Genomic DNA, 22128 nt, shown 5'->3' on the forward strand with positions numbered 1-22128 from the left:
GCAAGAGGGTGAGCTTTCTACGCAATAGACATACAGCTCAGGTAGGATTTGCAGCAGCTAACACAAAGCTCGATACCCTAACTAACATTGAGTTTAACTCTCATTGATATCAACACTACTTCGCATGGTGCCCACAACGTGATGAGGTCTTACTGATTATATGTTTGGTGCCAGTTTAAGATTGCTTCACCCTGTCCGCTGGGTTACATCTGCATATATTTGATGCCATTTTAAGATTGCTTCACCCCGGCTGCTGGGTTACATCTGCACAGTACAGGTGCCAAAATATAACCCGCTGGTCAGTGTGTGTTATGCATTCGTTTCTGTGGCTCATCCACAGAGGAAATGAGTCTCTCAGCTACTACCCTAAAAAAGCTGGTTCTTCAGCCCACACTATGATAGCTCGTAAATTTAATTCTAGAGGTCCCAGACCTCTAGAATTTGGTGGTGGTGAAAACAGTGGTTAGCATGCAAGTCTCTGTGTGTTAACATGAACAAGAACATAAAAAAAGAGGTTACCCTATGATTATGTTCTGATGACCTGAACAAAGCCAGTCAATCCAAGCTGAGTTCTGTTATGAAAATTATTTTTAATTTGATTCTTCCTTATCTTAAGAACATAACATTTCACTTTAGGCTTGGGCCCAGCCCTTTTTTCTTCAGTGGCAACATGATCACTGTCCTCTCTGTCAACAGGGTCACTAGCACAACTCCAGTGGCTTGTATCAAGACATGACTTGGGACTCCAGGGACTGTGTGATGCACTGCCACAACGGTCTCAAAACCTACAAAACCTACAGACTGAGAAAAGCAATCTGAAGCTTTGTGATAGACTTCCTCAGCTGCTGGCGAGTTCCCTCCAATAGGCTGGAGATGTGACATTCCCCCTATCACTACCTCAAGTGCCACTGGTGATGGCTGCGGATTTACATCAAGATGTGAGCCCCAGGGGGATGCCTCAGCCAGAGGATATCAGATTGGATTTGAGCAAGACCACAAGAGCAGCAATCAAATGGCTTATTAACCAGAGATGAAATTTCAGCCTTGTTGCTACTGGTACATACTCTTCTTTCTCTCACTGGTGTTAATCAGAAGGAAATAATGAGACTGAGTAAAAATCTGAAGGGTTCTGCCCTAGCCAAGGGTCTACATGTTCACTTTCTGCTTTGTACCCAGCCACTTGAGTGCCTTTCCGCATGCAAAGCCATCCTGTGTCAGCAGATCGGACCTTTTCACTCTGCAACACCAGGCACTCATTCTTTTACAGACTGATGGGGCAAGAGCTCTTACCCATCTTCCTAGTGTTCCTGTGCAAGCCAAGGAATCACTCACCCCACACTGGGAAAGCAAATGTGAAGTTTTTCGTACCATTGTCCTACTTTAGAGCGCAGCCCTGCCCGCTTCACATCAAAGGTCTCTTGCCATTAGCCACAGCAGCCCCAGGTACCACTTGCTCTGGTTTGTATGTCTGCACCCTCCACCCACCCCCATCAGCGTGCTATTTAATGCTGGCCCACGGCCTTTATGCACACCACTGGGCAGCATCACCAGTGCAAGCCTCAACTGTTTACTTAAGAACCAAACGTTCCTGCTCAGTTCTGTGTTCTCTTTTTCAGGACAGTTTTCATGAACCAGCAGACCTTCTTCTGCCTGCTGTGAGTGGGGAAGGCACTGACTCCGTCTCCTTCTAAGCAGCCCACCCAGGCTACTGCAGAAAGACATGGCATCACCACATCCCTGATGTGGCTAAAAGGCAGAAAGCTTTACATGTTGGTTCATGTAGGGCCAGTCTTTATTTCTGATGCTGTGCCCCAGAGCGCAGTCCCCTGTTTGAAAGAGCCTGAGGGTCTTCATGGGCCCTCACAAGCACCTCTAGGTGCTGACCTGCCCTGCTTGGTTTGGGGATCCCTTCTGTAAAGTGTGCGCTTTCTTAGCATTTACTCACTTGAGTTTCTGCTGGAGCATAACCGGACAGTCTTTTGCCGCGGTAACTGCTATGTAAGAGGAATTGCTGGAAGTGTTTCTGTGAAGCAAGAGCAAACAAATAAACAAAAGGGGGGGCCAGCAAGGAGGAGGGTTGATTAACTGGAGCATCTTAACCATGGGCTACTGAGGAGTGCCACAAGTAAAACTAACTGGAAATCAACACTGACAGTAGCTGTAGCTCATTTCCATCAGGCACACCAAATGAAATCCAAGGGTGCAGAAACTACAGAACCCATTCAGAAAAATGATGTTATTTATAACGTTCCTGAGCGAAACATCATAGGCATTACTGACATCTATGGCCTGGCATTTGAATTTTTCTGGAAAAACCCTAGAAGACATAGGAAACCTTTGAACAACCCAGTTCTGGGCTATAGTGTCTCGCTGTCTCCCACACCAAGCAGGCTGCGCAAGCAGGTCCTCACCCACAAAGTCAGTGGGATAGGGGAAGGATAAGAAGCTCTGCTGTTTGCAATGCTCAGGGCCCTGCTTGTACAGCTCTTTTAACCTTTGCTCAACAGTATGTCTCATTTCTGCCTCTCTGTCTCATGCTTTTACCAGGGGCCCAATCTCCTTCCTGTTATTCCTTGATAACAAGGTAATAAATGCAGTAAAGATACTGATAAGTTAGATTAGATAAGAGAGGGTTATGAGAGACTCTGACCGGCACAGTTGATCATGGAGGCCTTAAATATGTCTTGCTATAGGCTCCTTTTTTTTGCTTCCAAGTCCATTGCTTCTCTAATTTTGTACCTTTACAGGCTATTTCAGAAGCTACGTCCTGACAGCAAGGACCAAGCATCCATGAGAAACAGTGAGCCTGAGAGATGGAGTTTGAGCATTAACACTGCATTTCCTGGCTGGGACCTGCCTGTGTGTGGTATGCCCAGAGTCCTTTACAGGTAAATCCCTTTTTAATAACATATTGCTTTCATATATTTTTTAATATATTTTCAGTAATATATTTAAAGAATGAAAAGCAAAAACAGAGGGAAAGCAAAAATGTGACAGATCAGAAGAAGGCAATGATAATTCAGCCCTCTCTGAAGGAGCAATACTTAAATCATTGGCAAGAAGAGACTGGACAGTCTCTTAGTAGCACAATTTGGGATTTTTCCTAGACCACACATACTAGCAAGTAAGGAAACAGGCCTTTTACATTTGTTCTCTATTATTTCTAACTTCTAAAGAAACAACGAGGCCTGTCTTTATACAAGGCATTTAAAAATAGTGTTTTCACTGTACAGCAAACCAAAATGTCATGTTAGCACTGCAAGCATCATTTCAGAAAGTAAATAGGCAACTACTTCTTAAGTAAATACAAAGAATACTTTGACCTCTGTCACTGATGGATGACTCATTGACTGATGCACTGGTGTCACATGTTGAGGGTATTTTGTGAGCAATGGCTCTGGTCTATATTCTTGACTCAAGCAAAATCTCCTAGGGATAAATTTTCCAAAGCACTCCAGAGATTTTAGGCTGAGATCCAAAAATACAATTAGATGTCCAGTTCCCATTGGTTTCAGTTCAATACAGAGAAGATTAGATACCTAGATGTTATAAGTAAAAAAAGATTTGGACTCGTAGCTGTTCCCAGATTGATCACTGGGATGCAGGAGAGGAATCCAAGAGACCAAGGGTCCAACTCACCATCAAACACAGTCATAGAAATACTTCTGACTTCCCTTTCTAAGATTTAATTGCTCTTCACTTAATTCCAATTGCTTTAAATAATCTGCACATGAGCACACAACACAACTACATTACAGAACATTACAGCGGCAGGTAGGCAGCAGCACTGCCAAAATGTATTTAGAGCCCAGAGCCACTCAGACTCTGGAGCAGGAGTCAAATGTAGAAGATGACCGGGAGAGCCTCCACATTTTCTGCCTTGCCCACATCACCCTGTCCTATTTAACCATCATTAAAAATACAAGACAGTGGGTGTACTGCTATTCCTAAAACTTTGGTACACTCCTAAGGCCAATAAGGATGCCTTCTCCAATATGGGGTCCCACTTTAGGGCAGCAGCACTCAAACTGAAAAGCATTTAATCATCTCTTTAACTTCACACGTATTCTTTAAGTATTTTTCTGAACTGGAGCCTGACCATTCACAACTTCATGCCCAGTTTGTGAGTACCCATGGCCTGTGGTGAGAAGCTGGAGAACCTACAAGTGCTTTGACAACTCAGAGAAGTTTTTGCTCTACGTTTCTTGTGACAATGACACAGGAACTTTGAGCTTGTCCTTTATAGAGCTAATGAGAGGAGGACAGAATACAGTTGTGGTCATTAGATTTCCAGCTGAAGCAAAGAGAGAAAGACAGCTAGAGAGGCAGTACAAGGGAAGACGAGGAGAACATGTGGAAACCAGGTGTTCGGCATCTCTGTTAGCCTGGCCCTCTGGCCCTTCCAAGCTAGAAAAACATTACAAAGCAGCATCAGGAGCATGAAAGGAGGGCAAGGAGGGCAATAGCCCAAGTGAAAGAGGGGTGAATATGGAGGAGGAGGAAAGGCTAATAGCTTTGGGAGGTGGAGGAGGGGGGCAGCAGAGAAGGACTTTACCAAGGGAAGGGGATGAGTGTGACTTTTGTGACCAAAAGAGGCAACATAAGGCTGTGGTGAGGAGTCTTTCTGACCTGTGTCAAAGAGCCTGTGCTTTGATGGCAGACTGGGATACCCAAGCGCAGACAGTATGTCCTGGGAGAGGGCTCTGAGAACCACAAAATGGAACGTTTCAGTAAATAGTGCATTCAGCACACTGGTCATCCAAATGCAGTTACCCTTCACAGGCTTGACAGAATGAACACACACTCAGTACACTAGGAAGGGAGTTATCGACCTCACTAGCCATCCTGGCCCTATCGGGGCCCCTGAGATGTATTGTGTGTGGTATGGATGTCAAAGGCCTTACATATGGTTAGTATATATAGACAGTTTCAGAAGCCTGTACTGTTTACTCAAGGGACTGGATTAACTTCTGCAGAGCTATTCTGGTCCACCTGTAAATACATCAACTAAAGGGCCTTATGAAAAATAGTTACTGTGTATTGGCAAGTGGCACTTTTTAAAAACTGACTATCTTGTGTTATGAATGCTAGGGCTTTGTTTTGTTTTTTAAGTAGCAAAAATGACAGGATCATGTTATACAACTACCGGATACCAATTTATTTATTTTTTTTTTTCCAGTTCAAACCTGTTTTGTTCCCTCAGTTCCCTAGTGCTAAAAAAGTGTATGTTAAACTTGCAGTATAAACTGCTTCTGGGAATTACTCCGGTCCTGATGCCTTTGCTTAGATCGATAGCGAGGTCTGCATGGCAGCTGACCAAGGTGACAAGAAGGTAGAGGACTGTGGTGCTCCCTACTCACACAGGAGCCTCACAGACTTCAGCCCAGGCGAGCCTACAGCTTCCTTAGCTGCCGAGTGTAACACTGGTGGCATCCTAAGAGCTCAGCACGGCGGATGGTCATGCATACTCTGAGCATGGCTTTCACACTGCACCTGGGACTGTGCTCTCAGGTACACCATTGGCACAGACAGCAGATTGTGCATTCAGGTTGTCTCAGGGCACCCCTCGAAAGACAGTCGAGACTTACTCAGAGGGGTGGCTCAAAATAACTTAGCCTGGAATCAGCCTTTATCTCTGTTCTGTGAACTCATGACTTTGATGGAAAGCAAGTGGATTTTGTGGTAAAAGGAAAAAAAAGCAGGGAGGCAGGGGGATGGGGCCAGAATGTGTTTGCAGCTGCTGGCCATCAAATTTCAATTCAATCAACATGACTGAGTTCCAGCTCCTGAGAAAGAGAGCTTTTGACGACATATTGACATAGCCTGAACTACAGTGGTCCAAGTGGCAGTGCTATAATTATAAGGATTATATTTAATACTGCACTTGGAAATGAAGGTCTGAAACACTGTGACTCTCTCTCTCCCTAAAAGCTGGCCAAAATATGTCCTAGGAACCATTATGGTAATATACAAAGTTAGTAGGAAAAAAGAAACATCGGAACTCAAATCATTATGAAAGGGGATCATGTGGCTGGCAGCTCAGGTCTGCTGGGAGTTGAGCAGTAAGGAGGAAAAATGAGTGTGAAAGGAAGGGCAATTAGATTTGCAGGGAAAATGGAAAGTAGTTTTTAAAAGTACAGAATTAACTGGTTTAAGAAAATAAGTCAATTGATAATTAATACGCTACTTAACTTTTGAATTCAGTCTCTTTTTGTAGCATGTCATGGACTTCAGCCAGGCTGAGGCCAGTTTGTTGAACAAAGACCAAACCCTGCAAATACTTCTAGACTTGCTTAATTCTACACATCTTGATTTCAGTGCGATTACCCATGTGTGCACAATTAAGCATATGCATAACTGTTTCCGGGAACTGGGCCATAGAGGTAAGCAGCCCCATGTTGAAGACCAAGCCTATCTAGCCTGGAAGGATGTTGAACCAAAAGCTTTTAGAGAAGCAGAGAGAATGCATTTCTTTGGAAGACAAATATTGACTACAAACTAGCATAACGACCAGAAATAAAGAGCTTCATCCCACATTAAGCTGATGTTCCACAGTGCCACGTCCATAGTGTTTCCCACAGGCAGTTTCAGGAGGGGCCAATCAGATCAGAATTGAGACTCAAAACCTCAGTTGTTGAGATACCACAGCAGTGCGGAAAAGGGAACAAAGGAAAAAAAGGGGGGAGGGGGAGAGGGGAAGGGGAAGGGGAAGGGAGGGGAGGAGAGGGGAAAGGCGAAGAGGAGAGGAGAAAGGGGAAGGGGAAAGGAATGAGGAAAGGAATGAGGAAAGGAAAGGGAAAGAGGGAAGGGGAAGGGGAAGGGGAAGGGGAAGGGGAAGGGGAAGGGGAAGGGGAAGGGGAAGGGGAAGGGGAAGGGGAAGGGGAAGGGGAAGGGGAAGGGGAAGGGGAAGGGGAAGGGGAAGGGGAAGGGGAAAGAATTGGAGTGTCTGGAGATGGTTTCTAAAGCAACAGAACCCTAAATAAATAGTCTGATTTTCCAAAGTGAAAAACATAAACTGAACAGCCCATGAAGCATTTTCGCCAACTGTCACTAGGGTGGCATTTCTGAAATCTGGTGGAATGACTCATCCCAAAACAACAACTGTTGCCAACAAGGTCTTTCCTCCAGGTCTTGTTATTTGAATGAGAGTGCTGTAAAACCAAAATACACAGAAAAATTAGGGGCAACTCCTTGTCTTGGGGTTCAACTCTGAAGCTTCCCATGAAGCCATCCACCCTCTAAGGTGCCTCCCCAACCCATCAAACTGGAACCTAGGTGATCCTCTGGGCCAAGGAACAGATTGGCCCTGCTGGAGTGAGCCCTTTCTTCATCAAAACAAATTCTCCTTCTGCACGTAGTTACTACCTCTCACACCATGCATATGTGCAGGATGCATCCTCCTGAGCCATTCTGCCCTCCACATTAGGATTTCACATGGCAGCAAACATTACCAGGGGAAGCATGACCTTGCTGACAGGTAGCACAGTTCTCAAATGGTTTGAGACAGGCACCCTTAAATACAGTGGGAGCAGACCTGGCCCAAAGAGTACACTTGGGCAGTAATTATAAACAGTCCCATCAGCACCAATAAGCATCCTTCTTTGGCTAGTACAAAATACAACAATTTCAAAAACACTTTCTGAAGCAGTGTTGTTTTGCTGAATAATTTATGTTCCTGAGTCCTCTGAAAATGAGCAGCATACACTTCAGCGCTGCAATAGCTATTCAGTGGAGACAGTGCACATTGTGTTCAGTAAGCTCATTGCTTAAACACTGTTGCCATGACTATAGGAAAGTGATTATACTATTGTTTACAAGAGACTCTCAATCAGTCATTACCACAGTAGCCAGAGTTTTGCCTCAAGTCAAAATTTTTGGGAAGAAAAAAAATCTCACAGGTATAATTGACTTTGTGATCAAGATAATTCAATTGAAAGACTTTGAAAACTGAATACATCGTACGGTGAGGAATGAAAATAAGTGAGAATCCCAAGTGTCTCAGGACTGTTGACTCTCTGGTTTTCTGACTGTTTCACAGGTAAATTTCATGGAGAAGAAAAGCCCTGCTAAGTAACCGTTGTAACTCGTTTTCAAGGAAAAAATAATTTATAGGGCAAGCACCAATGTAAGAGTTTAACTGTGATGAGTAACTCCGTAAAAACAAACCACTTTGTACACAATGTAAGGAAAAAAGACTTAAAAAATCAGACTTAGAAGAAACATTGGGGATTACAAAATATTCAGTGTCCTGGAATGAAATCAATACCTAGAGCACTTAGCTCTGAATCCTCTAGTGCTTATGTCCAGTACATGACCTTTTTAATCTCAATAGCATGCTGATGATCAATAGTTTCCAAAACTAAGTAACTCTGAAGCTGTCGGAAAGTCATCCTCACATTTCCTATGGACAGTAACAGGCCACAGAACACAAAGCAAAGAGATGATTAATAGAGTGCTGGACTAGGAGTCAGGAAATCTGGGCTCTGTTCCCAGCTCTGCCACTGACCTGCTGTTTGACCTTGGGCAAGACACTTGACCTTTCTGTGCTTCTGTTCCTCCTTTCATTCTTTGTCTATCTTGTCTCTTGAGGCCCTAAGGTATGCAGGGAAGGGCACGGTTCTCACTGGGTGTTTGTATAACACCTACTCTAGGGAGGTGCCTGCAGATCTCTGTAATAAAAGCCAGGGTACCACTGGGATGACTCTTGCACAATAGCATGTTTTGTTTCACAACAGACTAGCCACGATGAACCTTCTTGGGGTTTCATCTGCTACTCCAGGATCTTACAGGGTCTTTCAGCCAGCTTCAGGCTCAGGCAGCAGTAAGTGGGTTTGCAAGGTCTGCTTCCTCACTGTGTCAGAAGCACTTTCATGCCAGTTTCTAATTGGTACTAATTTCTCTGCACCTGGATTCAGCTGGGTTTGCATGCGCATCAGAATTATAACTTACACAGATAAAAACAGATACAGGAGCCATTTCTGAACAAAAGGAATTTCTTCAGGGAAATGCCAACACCTGTATGTGAACCCACAGGCGTGAGATACTTTCAAAATAAAACCAAATTAATTTATAACTTTTCAGTAAGTGCATTGGAATTTTGTGTAAGTTATTAAACTAAATTAAAAATATTTCTGAGTCTTTCTGCCACCTCGAGCCATAAACATGAACCTTCTTCCATTACTCCCAGATGGGAGGCAACACATGCAGGACAAGGTGGATTCCACCTGCTAGTGCTGGGGTGCAGCTGCAGCCTTGACAGAGAGCAGATGAGTTGCGTATGTGCTTTCAGTTCCAGTCCCACTTTACTCCTAGTTTACTGGACCACCAAGTACATGAAGTGCTTGGATACAGCTGACTTAATTGGGAGGCTAATTTGAGTACAAAATGATGCAGAATCAAGAGCAAGTAAAGCAAGAAAATACGAAGCATACATTTAAGATTATAAATGAAAAGATGGGAAATGCTTTTCTCTCCTAAAAAGAAGGGGCACTGGCACATCTTGCACTTTGTGAATCTCGGCAATGCGATGCCATAAAAACCCAGCTCTAGGAGTCATGTGATTATGTAAAAGACTCATTTGGGTTTGTATTTTCAGTACTCATACCTGTGGGTCAATGGCTGAAAAGGTGATTTGAGTGCACCTCAAAAGCTCAAAACACCGAAGTCAACCAAGAAGAATCCATCAACTCATATACATTGCCTGCAGCTTTGCCAAAGCAAACATTCAGGTCTCCTGTCTTAGGTTCTATGAATAATGAATTTGGCTTGTAAGCCATAAAAATCACCATCAGATCTCAATGCACTTTATAAAAGTGATAAATAGAATTTTTCATAGAGGAAACTGAGGTTTATGGAAGCAAAATAACAGGAGTAATCTGTTGAATAGATCCTAGAGTCAAAAGTAGAAACACTGAGCTTTTAGTTTATAGAACGGTCACCTAAGAATTGTTTCTTGAGAGTTGCAAGTATTTGTGTTAGGTACTGGTGTTAGCACTTCAGTACAATTACAGATTGATTACCTGCATCTAATAATACTTCAGAGGAACTTGACAAGGCATGACAAATTCACAAGTTGGCTCTCAAGTGGCTATAGGAAGTTTTTAATGGGAAATCTGGGGCATAAATAGTTTATACTTTTATCTAAAAAACAAACAAACAAACAAACAAAAAACCCCAAACAACTCAAGGAGAAAGGATCTGTCTCTTAATACTATTAAGTTGAGAAAGTGATCCAAATCTCACTTGGCACCAAGTCCTTCCTTTCTGCAGCCAAGACCACTGCCTTTTTCACTGCTCAGAGCTGTTCCAGACTGTAGCAGCATGACATGAGCAAGATCCTTTTCAGGTTTAGAGCTACTGATTCATATTTCTGGAAAACACGGCCCTATCATGAATCCGATCAGCTTCATCCTACTGTTTCTGGGACTACCATCACTGGGAAGCCATACAGGAGAACACTGATGTTCGGACAACAGAGAGAGGCCAAAAAGCAAAGATCTTTCTCCTCCTCTTCAGAGCATCCAGGTGGCTAAAGCTCTTCTACACACCGTGTAGCTGATTGCATGCCCTCTAAAGTGTTGCACAGTGGTTTCTTTAATCACCTTCCTGAACTCCACAGAAATGATGGTATCAGGTCATTATCATGTAGAGTTGAGCCCTTAGCAGAGACCAGAGTCCCATGTGCTAGGCAGTGAGATGGTGGCACCTGAAGAGTTCAAGCACAGAAGGGAAACAGTGGCACAACAGGGGACGTGCAGAAGGCCACACAGACACTTGCTGACAAAGCTGACACCTCTATGCCAGTGCTTTGTTAGCTGGAGCAGCTTGCTAGCTTCCAGCTCCTCCTGCATCACACAGGAGGTGCAATATAAATCGGGCAGTGGAGATACTACCCTTCCCAAAGTTCTCATAGGGACCAGGATGGAGCTCTTCTTTTCCAGTAATAATACATGGGTGAAGTTTCAGTTTCATAATGCAACAGAATTGATAAGAAAGGCAGACTGCAATTGGCCTCTGAAGATGGTATATCTTGGTAGAAGGACTGTTGACAGCAGTTAGGCTGAAAGGCATGTTACGGCCCTTCTTAACCTGCTGACTAACCTAGTTGCTGGTGTTTTTTCGGTCACTGCAAAGTAACCAAACCCCACAAAACACCTTCTGCAGGCAGTGTTCTTTGTGAGGGGAGAAGTAACAATAGTGAGATGTCAGTTTGGCAAAGCAGCTTCTCTGACTCAGACGCACCTTTCTAAGGTTCAGGTTTCCCCACAGAGCGGCTAACATTTTTGTTGGACTCACACTTCCTGGTGCAGAAGAAACAGAAGCTGTGTATCGCTCTCCTTTGTGGTAGTGCTACACACAAGGGACTCAAATTTGAGTACCACAGGGGATACAAGAGCTCTATCAGAGGACATGCCGTAACAGACCGAGAAGCTCAGAGAGTGTGTCAAGCCCAGGCAGACAAACTGTTCCTCTGCTCGCTACCTACTGAAACTTTGGTGGTGGAAACAGTCTGTAAAACAGTTTCAGAATGGAGAAGACTTTCATTAAATGTATTCAAAGCTTAAAAAGCTTCAAAGAAGGCAGGTGATTTGACTGGAGAGCTAGGACTGAAAAGGCTCCTACACTAACATACATTTAACAAATTCACTTGCTGAACTCTTCATTAAATACAGCTTTTATTCAGCTTCCAGGGGGTCTTCTTGATTTTGGTTCAAGAAACGTTCCCACAGCCGAGGGGAACAAAGGTTTTAAATGGTGCCTATGTCCATCCTAACCAAATGGCTCCCAGCAGGCCAGAGGGCCCGTAACATCAGATCAAAGTTTTCTACCCACAAAGGCAATATGTGACTTACTCATTTTACCTGACTTGGCTACGTAAATTCTCTTTATCCGAACACAGCTTCAATCCCATGGAAGCACAAGAAGCAGACGACAGACTCTTACCTCACAAACCAAACATTTCATTGCTTTGGCACCAAAGATTTTTACTCAAAAGATCCCACCCAGCTTATTGAATGGTTTGTGCTTTAATCCACCTGTGCTCACGGCACCATAATGTCACTTCACCCCATAGCTGGTCACTTTATACTGCTTGTTTCAGCATGCTTCTAAAAGTTACATTCATCCAGAACCAGAAAATGCAGCTTTTTCTGCAGGGGACCCTGGCAGCCAACTAGCAAACAAAGCAACAAGCTTGGGAGACAAGAGAAGTGTAAACTTGGGCCAAAGATACCAGAGCACAATCCTTCCTTTTAAAATACTTGAGGATCTCTAATGCTAGCACAGGGAAAGCCAAACCTCAGCAAGCACGGTGTGGATCATAAAAAAAAAGTTATAAGGAAACAAAGAGCTTCCATGATCATTAAAGGATTTCCACATAAAACAACTACCTAAATTGAGGTTTTACAGGCCAGACTTAGCTCTCAGCACCAGTTAGGCAACCCTGTCCTTCCACTGAGGTCTTCTGGGAACTGGGACAAACCCATTGACTCTTCCACATTTGTACTGCCATTGATGAGAATTTAGGGGAGTAGGAGGAATGAACCCATTCCCCTCTTCCCTGGCTACATTGTCATTATGGGGCTGTTCTCCCTTTTCTTTTTCACCTGCTTGCAGAATACATCTGGGGAGCAGGCCGCTTTCACAGTCACTCTTCTGAGTACAGAAAATATTAATATATTTAATTAATACTTTAAATTAATCCTTATAATAATAAATTCTGCACAACTTCGAGTTGGGTAAAAGTAGAACAAGTCACCTGTGACTGATGAAAAACATCACTTAACACACTCAGAGCCACCAGTGTGATGACCGCAATGAAAAAAACTGACCAGAGTAATAAAATAATACCCATGAAACAGAGTTCCCGGCTCGCACAGAGCAAAATGAACAGTGCTCAGCTTATGGCAGAAGAGCGAAGGAATGAATTGGCCGCCAGAGTTTTGAAACTGCAGTAGAAGAACTTTGGTATTACCAGTTCAATGCTTAAGCTGCTAAGGAATGCCCTCCAGAGCTAACTGTTTATGTATAACATAAATAATATAAACAGCTAAGTGCTGGAGGGCATATACATACATATAGATATGTATAAAAGAAAGACAGAATATTTTATGTGTTCCACTCTGCACCATGAAAAGTAACACCACCATATAAATAAACAAATGTCAGTTCTCGGGAAATGCAGGGAGGCAGAAAGTACAAAAGCTTTCCTAGCCATGTCCCGAAGAATAAATTTCTCCTTTACATGCACCCACATCCATTGGTCCAGATAAAAAATCTGCTCTCTGCTCTCCAATTAGAAAATGCTGCTGTCATAGATGCTTTCTCAAAAAACAAAGTAACACTGACAAATTAAGCCCAAACCAAACCCCGCTAAAAACTCTCTTCTGATGGTTTTAAACTGTCCACTGGGAAAAGATACTTATCAAGTAACAGTATCAACAATGTCAGATAATCACTTCAAGCTCTTTGATACGTTGAAGTGAATGTCGTTTCAAATGTTATCGAGTGTCAAATATTTACTCTTGAGTCCAACTATGTAAATGACCCATCCAAGGCCACTAAACATGGCAGGCGCACTTGTAACAAGAGCAGTGGGACCTGCAAAGCAAAGGAAACAACCCAGATATTTTCTTGAGAGGAAGCGCGGGGACAGTCTTGGTTTTGCAGACAAAGAATGTCCTGATAGCCAGAACTCCCCAGAGTTATGACTGCCTTTGCCCTTATCTGTGTGGTGTTTTTTTTTCAACTGGTGGGCCTACAGCAAGGCAGGTGGAGCTTTACAGACTCCCCATGGAGTCAGAGATGTGTCCAATCTCACAGGCTTAGTGTGAGACTCGCACAAACACTCCTGTGTTGTGCTTCCTTGTGCCAGAGCTGTACATGCCACAGCTGAAGCTCAGAGCTGCGCCTTGTTCCAGGACCCTGCACACCTCAGATCTGCTGTCTGCTGTAAGGAAAACTTCTGTAATTAGAGGAACAGCGCGTATAAGGCTTCCACTGGATTTCCTCTTGGGAAACACCCCACAGAGGATGAATTCTACTTAGAGATGGTTCTCTTCCCCGTCCATTTAAAATGCACAGGTCAACAGGCTTAGTCTGCCTTGTCCTTCCTCTTCAAGTACCCTTGGAATAACTGGTAGAACAAATTCCTCCTCCAGCTATGGCTGTAGCAAAAGCAAGAATCCATTATTTCCTGGCCCATCCCTGCCCTCTGAATTTTCAAGAACATGAGCACAATGCTGTACTACCTGGCATATGACCCTCAGCCACTACAATTCAAACCACTCAGACACTGTTTCCTTTTCAATATGTGCAACAATGTTCTAAGGAGCTCCTGGTAAGGGCAACATGAGCCTCCATGACAGAGATGTGACTTTGAACCGATGCCTTCCACTGTTCCTTAATTAGGCAGTCCTACCAGAGCAGCAAATGAGGAAATGTCTGTGTCAAGCACAGAGTGGGAGGATCAGCGATGTGCAGTGATACCATTACAACAATACTGCTTCATGAGCCAGCATTTCTTCAGTGTCAAAACATGGTTCAGGGCCCCAAACGTCATGCTCAATGAAGTCACGTACCTTGTCAGCAGGATTACTGAATGCCAGTGTGCAAAAACGAGGGGGACTTTGTCAGACCTCTACCTTCTCAAAGACACATATGTGTGGGGTTATCTAGGAGGTAATGCAACATGCAACATGGAGCAAGGGCTGTGCACGGCAGTCTCCAGCAAAGAGCAGGTTAATCATCATTAGTGGTATTTCAGAAACAAGGACAACCACTCTGCATTTAAAAGATGAAAATCTTTCAATATTTTCTTTGGAGTTGTTTCATTTAGCACTTTCAAACAGCTGCCTCCAGCTATTTCATAACAGTACCAACTAGTAAAAAAACCCCCAAAAACAAAACAAAGCAAAAAAAACACACAGGCCTGTTCCCTGATTTCAGAAAGTGGATTTTTCTGGGACGTACATTATTAGACGAAGGCCTTTCTTTTCTTACCCATAAGACAAGGGCAACACATTTCATTAATACACACTGGAAAAATAAGATAATGGCTTTCTTGATTGTGACAAGGAATGTGGGGAGATTTAATCTGAACACTGAGTCAGGTTGAAGCGCCTAAACTCCCCTTGGACACAATGTTATCGCATTAATGCTTACATCATCACCCTCGTGAATGATGCTGAGTAACACAGCCTCAAACGTCGATCCACGCATCACGGCGCACTCCCGGGTAAGAAGGGAGAAACAACCACAAAGGTCCCGTTTTAGCATACGTCAGGCACTAAGAAAGATAGGTTTGATGTCTGGAGCAGAGGGAGCGATCTATTTTCAGCCATTCGAATAGCAGCCACGGGCCTATCAGGACGCAGTCACTCCTCTTAATATTTCACATGTGTGCCGAGAATTAAGAGTTGGAGGGCAGCACAGTGCAGCATGTGCCTTCAAAAGCCTGGTACATGGACTGCTCGTAGTAAAGTAACAGAAGACAAGGCTTCGCCTCCTTGACATGTTCAGCGCAATTTCCAGTTGAAAAAGGCCAACAAATCATTTACAAACTCTTGTAACTCAGCTCCGCGAAACACACTCGGCGGTGATAACAAACCATTCCTGGCGAAGCTGGTGCTCGGGGCAGCAGGCGCGAGACACCGGTGCTCGGCCGCACGCTCCCGCACAGCACCGCTTCTGCGAGCACCGGCCAGTCGCTGGGGTACGCGGCCGAGCTGCACACTCGGGCTGGCGTTTCTCAGCACGGCCTGTGCCTGCCTCGTGTGTAAATACTGGCCGAGTTCGAGGCACAAGTGGAAAACCACTGCCTGAAGCCCTGACAAACGGCATAAGATGGGGCAGGGGGGTGGGGAGGGAGCGATCTTAAACATGAGCGATAGTTTAGCGCTACTTCTCAGCCCTGCCTGCCCAGGGATGCGCTGACAGCGTTTGCCACCCGTGCCCTCCTCAGGGATGCCTGTCGCCACCGCCTTGGCGGGCTGACAGCAGAGGCACACGGCACGTTGTGAAGACCACAACTTGCTTCTCAAAAAACAACAACCCACCCCAAGCAGTCCCAAACCCCTTCGAGGGAGGACTCAGCCGCCCCGCTACCGGGCCCGGCAGGCCTTGCCCACTGCTCCTCGCACCCGCGATGACATCACGTGGGGCACGAGGCACGGCGAGCGGGGCCTGGAGGCCACGGACACCCCCGCCATGACCCCCGTCGGGGGGGAACGGGCCCCGGTCTCGGCGCCGACCCCACCCTCGCGCCTCGCCACCCGAGGGGGGTGGGTGCCCTGAGGGGAGAGAGGGGTGGGGGGTGTTCTCCTCACAGCCGCGCGTGGCCGTCCCTCCCCGCCGACAGGGGGCGCTGTGACTTACCGCCAGGAGGGCCGAGGCGCGCTGCTCCCCCGCCGGCTGCTCCCCGTTGATGCCGCCGTTGCTGAGGAGGTGCTGGTGGTAGTCCGGGGGCGCGGCGGCAGCGGCGGCGGCGGCGGGGGCGGCCGAGCTGGCGGCGGCGGCCGCCTTTGGGTGCTTGCCGGCCTTGCGGGCGCCCTGCCCCTGCTGCACGAGGTGGAGGAGCTGCAAGGTGCTCTCCCGCTCGCGGTCGGAGCTCTCGGCGCGGCCCCGCTCGTAGCGCCCCTCGCAGCTGAGGTGGTGCTGGCGGCAGACGGCGATGCGGGCCCGCAGCCGCTCGACGATGGCGCTGTGCACCCGGGGCGCCGCCGGGCCCCCCCCCAGCAGCCCGGCCCCCAGCCCCGCGGCTTGGGGGGGAGCCGTGTCGCCCATCGCTGGCTGCCGGTCCTGGCCCTCCGGATGGGTCGGTCCTCACTGCCGCATGGAGGGGGGGGGGAGGCGGGGGCAGTGGCGGGAGCCCGAGCCCGGGGGCTGGCGGCGGGGCGGAGGGCGGTCAGCCCCGCGCCCCCAGCCCACCCCCACCCGGCCCCCGGGCGGTGACGGCTCCGCGGGGGGCGGGGGGGTTGACAGATCGGGGGTGGGACGGGGATGGGGGGCGTCCGGCCGCCGCTAGGGTTGTGCCAGCATGGGCCGGGCGGGAGGGGAGGGGGTCGGGGCAGGGCAGCCCCCGCCGAGGGGCTCCGTGGGGCGGAAAGGGCGCCCGGGGAGGGGGGCCGGGGGGGGGGGGGTCCGCCGGGGGAGGAGGGCGGAAAAAAAAAAAGGAAAAACAACTAAAGCGAGCCGCTGCCTCCAAAATGAATCCCTGGACGAAGGAGATCTCCCTCGGGAATGAGTGAGACTTGGCAGGTTTATTGATTTTATTTTATTTCGGGGGAGCCGGGGGGTTATTCCTTGAAGTGGAAATTTAAGGCATTGCCCGTGCTCGGCGGCACGGAGAAAGCCCCCGGCGGGCCGAAAATCTCGTAGATTTTGGGGAGGGGGTGTTGTTGGTTGGTGGGTTGGTTGGTGGTTTTGGTTTTTTTTCCCCTAAAGTCTTTAGTAAATGTGCAAATAAAGAGCCGGGGAAGGAGGAGGAGGAGGCGGCTCGGGTTAGTTTAGTCTTTGTGCTTTCTCGTTTCTCTCGCCCGCTCTTTGCTGGCCACTCTTCGGTTTATTACTGTGTCCAACTGTCTGCAGCTAAATTGTAGTTCCTCTAAAAATAAGAGACGGATCCCCCGGTCCGGAACAATGTCAGTCAGTGGACTTGGAGACCACGCTTCGCCTTCAGTTAATCCAGTCACTGGATAAAATCCGTACTGCTTTCACTGCTTATTTCCCCCCTTAGTAATAAAGCAGCAAGCTACGAACCCAGGCAACGAACTCCTCTCGCATACTTTCCCTTATACTCCCAGATATCGAATAGTTTCAAGTACAGTTTCAAGAAAAGCACGGGGTGGGGGGTGGGGGGGGGAGGTGGGGGGAAGAGAGAAAAAAAAAAATAAGGCAGCCCCTCTTCAGACAGTAATTACAAACGGAGAGTTGCACTTACAAACTTCCAGCATTTTGCACCCAGAACAGTCCAGCCACTTTTCCTTTGTGTGTTTGTATATTCCATCCCCGACTCGCCGGGGTGGGTGGTTGCCGGTGGTATCGGCGCTGCCTCTGCCGGACGACGCCGCCGGCCGCCCGAGCCGCCCGCTGCCCTGCGCGCCGTGCGGCGGGGTCCGCGGTGCGGGGCGCTGCGGGGGCGGGAGGCGGGTGTCACCGATAGCGCGGCCGGGGACGCTGCGCCGGGGAGGCCGGGGCGAGGCGCGGAGCCTCCCAGCGGCCGCGGAGGGGAGTCGGGCCGCCGCCGCCGCTCCCCGGGAGGTATTTGCATGGGAGGAAGCCAAGGAAATCCCCTTTCCCTTCTCGCTCGGTACCTGGGTGCCGGGCCGGGGCGCGGGCGGGCGCTGCGCCGCCGGAGCAGCCGCCGAGGAGCGCAGCCTCCTGCTCTCCCTCCTCCCCCGGCGGCGAGACCTTCAGGCGAGTACGAGGGAGTTCTCAGATAAATCACGGCGCTGCACTCCTCTAACCAGCTGCATTTCTCTGGAACGGACGGTAGAAAAACAAGCCGTGCCTTCTAGGGCGCTCTCACGCACGGGGCGAGCGCACGACACGAGGTCAGCCTTGGGCTGTGGGAGCTCCGCGCTCCGACATGAGCGTCTTGGGTGTTCGGGGCAAGTCACGTTGCGCCCTCGCTTCGGTTCCTCCCCGGGGAAGCCACAGCCTTCGTGCTCCTCGTGCCCGACTCCTCTTACTCAGAGCAGGGGTGGCCGACAGCGAGATCTGGCCCCTGGTGCTGGCCTTGCTGCAACTGGCAGCCGTCAGGTTCTGCGTGTTGCTGTAGGTGAGCTGTGAAGGAGGATGCAGAAATAGCTGGGAGCTGGTCGGCTTTATTAAAGCAATACGCTGTTGTGCTACCGTGGCTGTAGTATCCGAATTCCCAAATACCCCTTTGAGGATAAAATGGGCCCCCTAGCACGCAGAGACACATCCCTGACGGAAAACCTTTAAGGTCTTTTGGGACTGTACAGCCCGTAATACAAGGGTGCATCATCTCATTTAGTTTTTTTGTCAGAAACATACACAAATTTCATCACAGCATATGGGGAGCATTAAGCTGAGGATGAGGACCAGCTAAGAGTAACCCTCTCAGGTGGTTTTATACCCTTCCAAGGTCATGCACGTAAATACTTTGAATGCCAATGATGAAATGACACATTCCTGGAAATTCCCCCAAAACACATAAAAGGTATGCGGCATTGGATATATAGGGAATATGAAAGCCCCTGCTTCCATGACCCCCATCTCCCTCAAGGTGCAACAAACATCTGTGTGGGTTTCCAGGATGTGGCTGTATGAGCACCACACAGAGTCTCCAGCACATTCAGGCCCACGTTTGCCCCAGCAAACACTTCGATTCTTTGCTGAGGGACAAGGTCTGAGGAGACTGGGTTTGTGGATGTGCTACCTTCAGAGGAAGGCACTACTGCTAACAGGAAAAAGTTGGGGGTTTTTTGTTTAACCCTGAACAACTGAGGAAGAGTGGGTTATTATTTGATACATAACAGTAGCATGCATCTATTGAGAACAATGGACTGGCACAGTTAGAAAATAAAATGAAATTTTAATGTTTGTAAAATAATAGACGTTACCTTTGCTTCAGGCCTTGCTAGGGCTTTTATTTGTTCTTCCTAGCTGAAGTGTCACTGCTGTGTTTAAGAGGGCCAGTCACAGAACGCACATGTAACAGTAACACATGAATCTCATGGAGAATAAGCAAAGGGTGTTTTAGACGAAGGCTTGGCTGGAGTTTTCCAAGTTGCTGTGGGAATACAAGATCGGTGGTACTGCTCCAGAAGATAGCTGAAGGAGTTCTCTCTCTCACACACAAGATTTTGTAGAACTCAGAGAATGATCTTTCAAATTTTTGAATTTTAACTTCATACGTTTAAGATTTGCTTATTGCCAAGCAGCATCTCATTTGTTTTGTCGTTTAATATATCCCTTTCAGAGCGAGAGACAGCCGGTTGCAGGGCTGCGCTGCAAGTCCCGGTTGCTCAATACACAGCAAATGCTGCCCCCGATGTTTCAGAGAAGGAAATACCCTGAATCTATCCCTCTGCTTTTCAAGCTTTGTCCAGAAGGCCCTGGCGAATGTTAGCTGCCCCTGGATACCACTATCATTTTTGGATTGGCTAGCTGTCAGTTTGCCCAAAAGCAAACTGTTCTTAACGTTACTGTAACATCCCTTGCAATTCATGTCATAGGCATTCCAATAAACACACACAATGAGACATTAACATAACAGGTCTTGAATAATTAATTACTTTTTCCTTCTGTCAACATTAATTTGTGACCTTTTTATGTGATACTGTAATCTGTCATGCTTGAGCATTTTTTCTGTGTGAACTCACTACTGCTGTTGAAGCTCTGTGTTCCCTAAGTCAGCAGCCCCTTCCAGATCAGCAAAGCACTTACTTGTGTTGGGTTCACAGCCAGGAATTCTCACCATGGAAGTCCCATTGTGCTAGTAACTTTCCAAAAATGGAACAAAAAGACTGTGCTGAACCTATGTCACTTAAAAACTAGAGTACATGCTTAAATCTAGGCACATACCTCGTCCATCTGTGTTTAGCAATCACTTACCAAATTACTTCAAAGTTATATTAACTCCACCCAAACGGCATGCACTTAATATCAACCCTGCTAAGCAATTAGCAAGCTGCAGCTCTGAACTTTCCGCCATTTCCATTATCTGCTTTTCAGCGAGGGTTCTTGGCCATTTAGAACAACTACAGTTACACACACACTTATTTCCTGGGGTATTCCCAGCTAGGCAGGCTCACGTACCATGCTGCTCACCTGGTAGATTGTTTTAACTTTGGAGCAGAGCCTGACTGCACCCGAGTCAGTTTTCTTGTCCTTAAATTTTGGGCACAAGGTGCATGCAGTTACTTTCTGTTTAAACTGTAAAATAAGCCATCTTGAACACACACCATGTTTTTAATTAAGATTACAATCCCCAGAGCAATCTAAAGAAACTGTGTCTACAACTTATTTAATAAACAACAGGGAAAGCAAAACAAAACAACCCCATGCCATCACACCTATAAAAATACCAAAATTCACATAAACTATGCAGGGAAGTGGAGCCACTGAGGGGGTTATTATCAGGTTCTTTCAATACCATTTCACACATTTCTCCTATTATTCCTTGCCTTTCATACTTTCTTACACTCTTTTGTCTAACCTCTAAATTCAGATTAGAAATTAGTATTTCTTATTTCTCAAAGCAGAATTAGAAAGTCAAATTTATAAAGCCTATTTTGTGTGTGCCGGAAATTTCTTCTGGAGTGGTATTGTATTTACATGTGTTTTTCTAACACACCCACTCTATTTATCCAGACAGACTTGAAGAAGGATAAAACTACAAGTCTTTATTTATCCAAATAAAAGTAAACTAGAGGAGTTAAGCATGGGAATTGCCTGTAATTGCCTGCTGAACTGCTGGAAATAGCTGCTTTTAGGAAACAGGAGAAGCCTTCACTGGTGAAAAAATGACAGTAACAGCTATCTACTGTTAGCAAAGCTGACCATCCCATTTGATCCACAAATTACTTGCTTTCCAAAAACTGAAGGACATAGGGAGAAAAATCACTTTTTTTCATGCTTCACCGTGAGAACTGGACAGAGAATATAAACCAAAAAGGGCCTTCTCTCCCAGTACATTACATTAGTAAGCCTGATCCTATGCATAAATACCTTGTGTGAACTTTATCATTATTACAGTCTCCAGTTACAGAATTTAAACTAGAGCAGATTATCGAAACATTACAGGAACTACAGCAATTTCCAAGTATGATCATTAATCACCCACGCCAAGTCTAATCACATACTGAGCTCTCTTCATTGTTCCATTAAGACAGGTACTTTATCTTAATTACAGCTACTACTTCAAAAAATTAACAGTAAAGACAATTAAAAATGTTCTATCAGAACAAACATTATATTCTCTCACTCCCTAGCTCCACTCAAATTCTCTAATGTGGAAAAGGAAGTAGGAAAGACTGGTCAGATTTCTGCCTTCTCCCATCGTGAGATATTTGCACATTTTTCTGCTAGAAATATTCTTACTGAGTATTTCTAGACATAGGAAGTCTCAGGGGCAAGAGTCCCCTTTGTACTTCATGCTGC

General features: G+C 46.5%; 1 protein-coding gene across 1 annotated transcript in view; it reads right to left on the minus strand.

The window, feature by feature from the left end:
- MAML2 (mastermind like transcriptional coactivator 2) overlaps positions 1–16782 on the minus strand; it is a 215097-nt gene extending 198315 nt beyond the window's left edge. Inside the window, exon 1 of the mRNA XM_037377502.1 lies at positions 16375–16782. Coding sequence (XP_037233399.1) covers positions 16375–16782 — 408 coding nt within the window. The remainder of the gene's footprint in view (positions 1–16374) is intronic.
- Between the last annotated feature and the right edge of the window lie 5346 nt (positions 16783–22128).

The sequence above is a fragment of the Falco rusticolus genome, chromosome 2, assembly GCF_015220075.1.
Source record: "Falco rusticolus isolate bFalRus1 chromosome 2, bFalRus1.pri, whole genome shotgun sequence".
Classification (NCBI taxonomy): domain Eukaryota; kingdom Metazoa; phylum Chordata; class Aves; order Falconiformes; family Falconidae; genus Falco; species Falco rusticolus.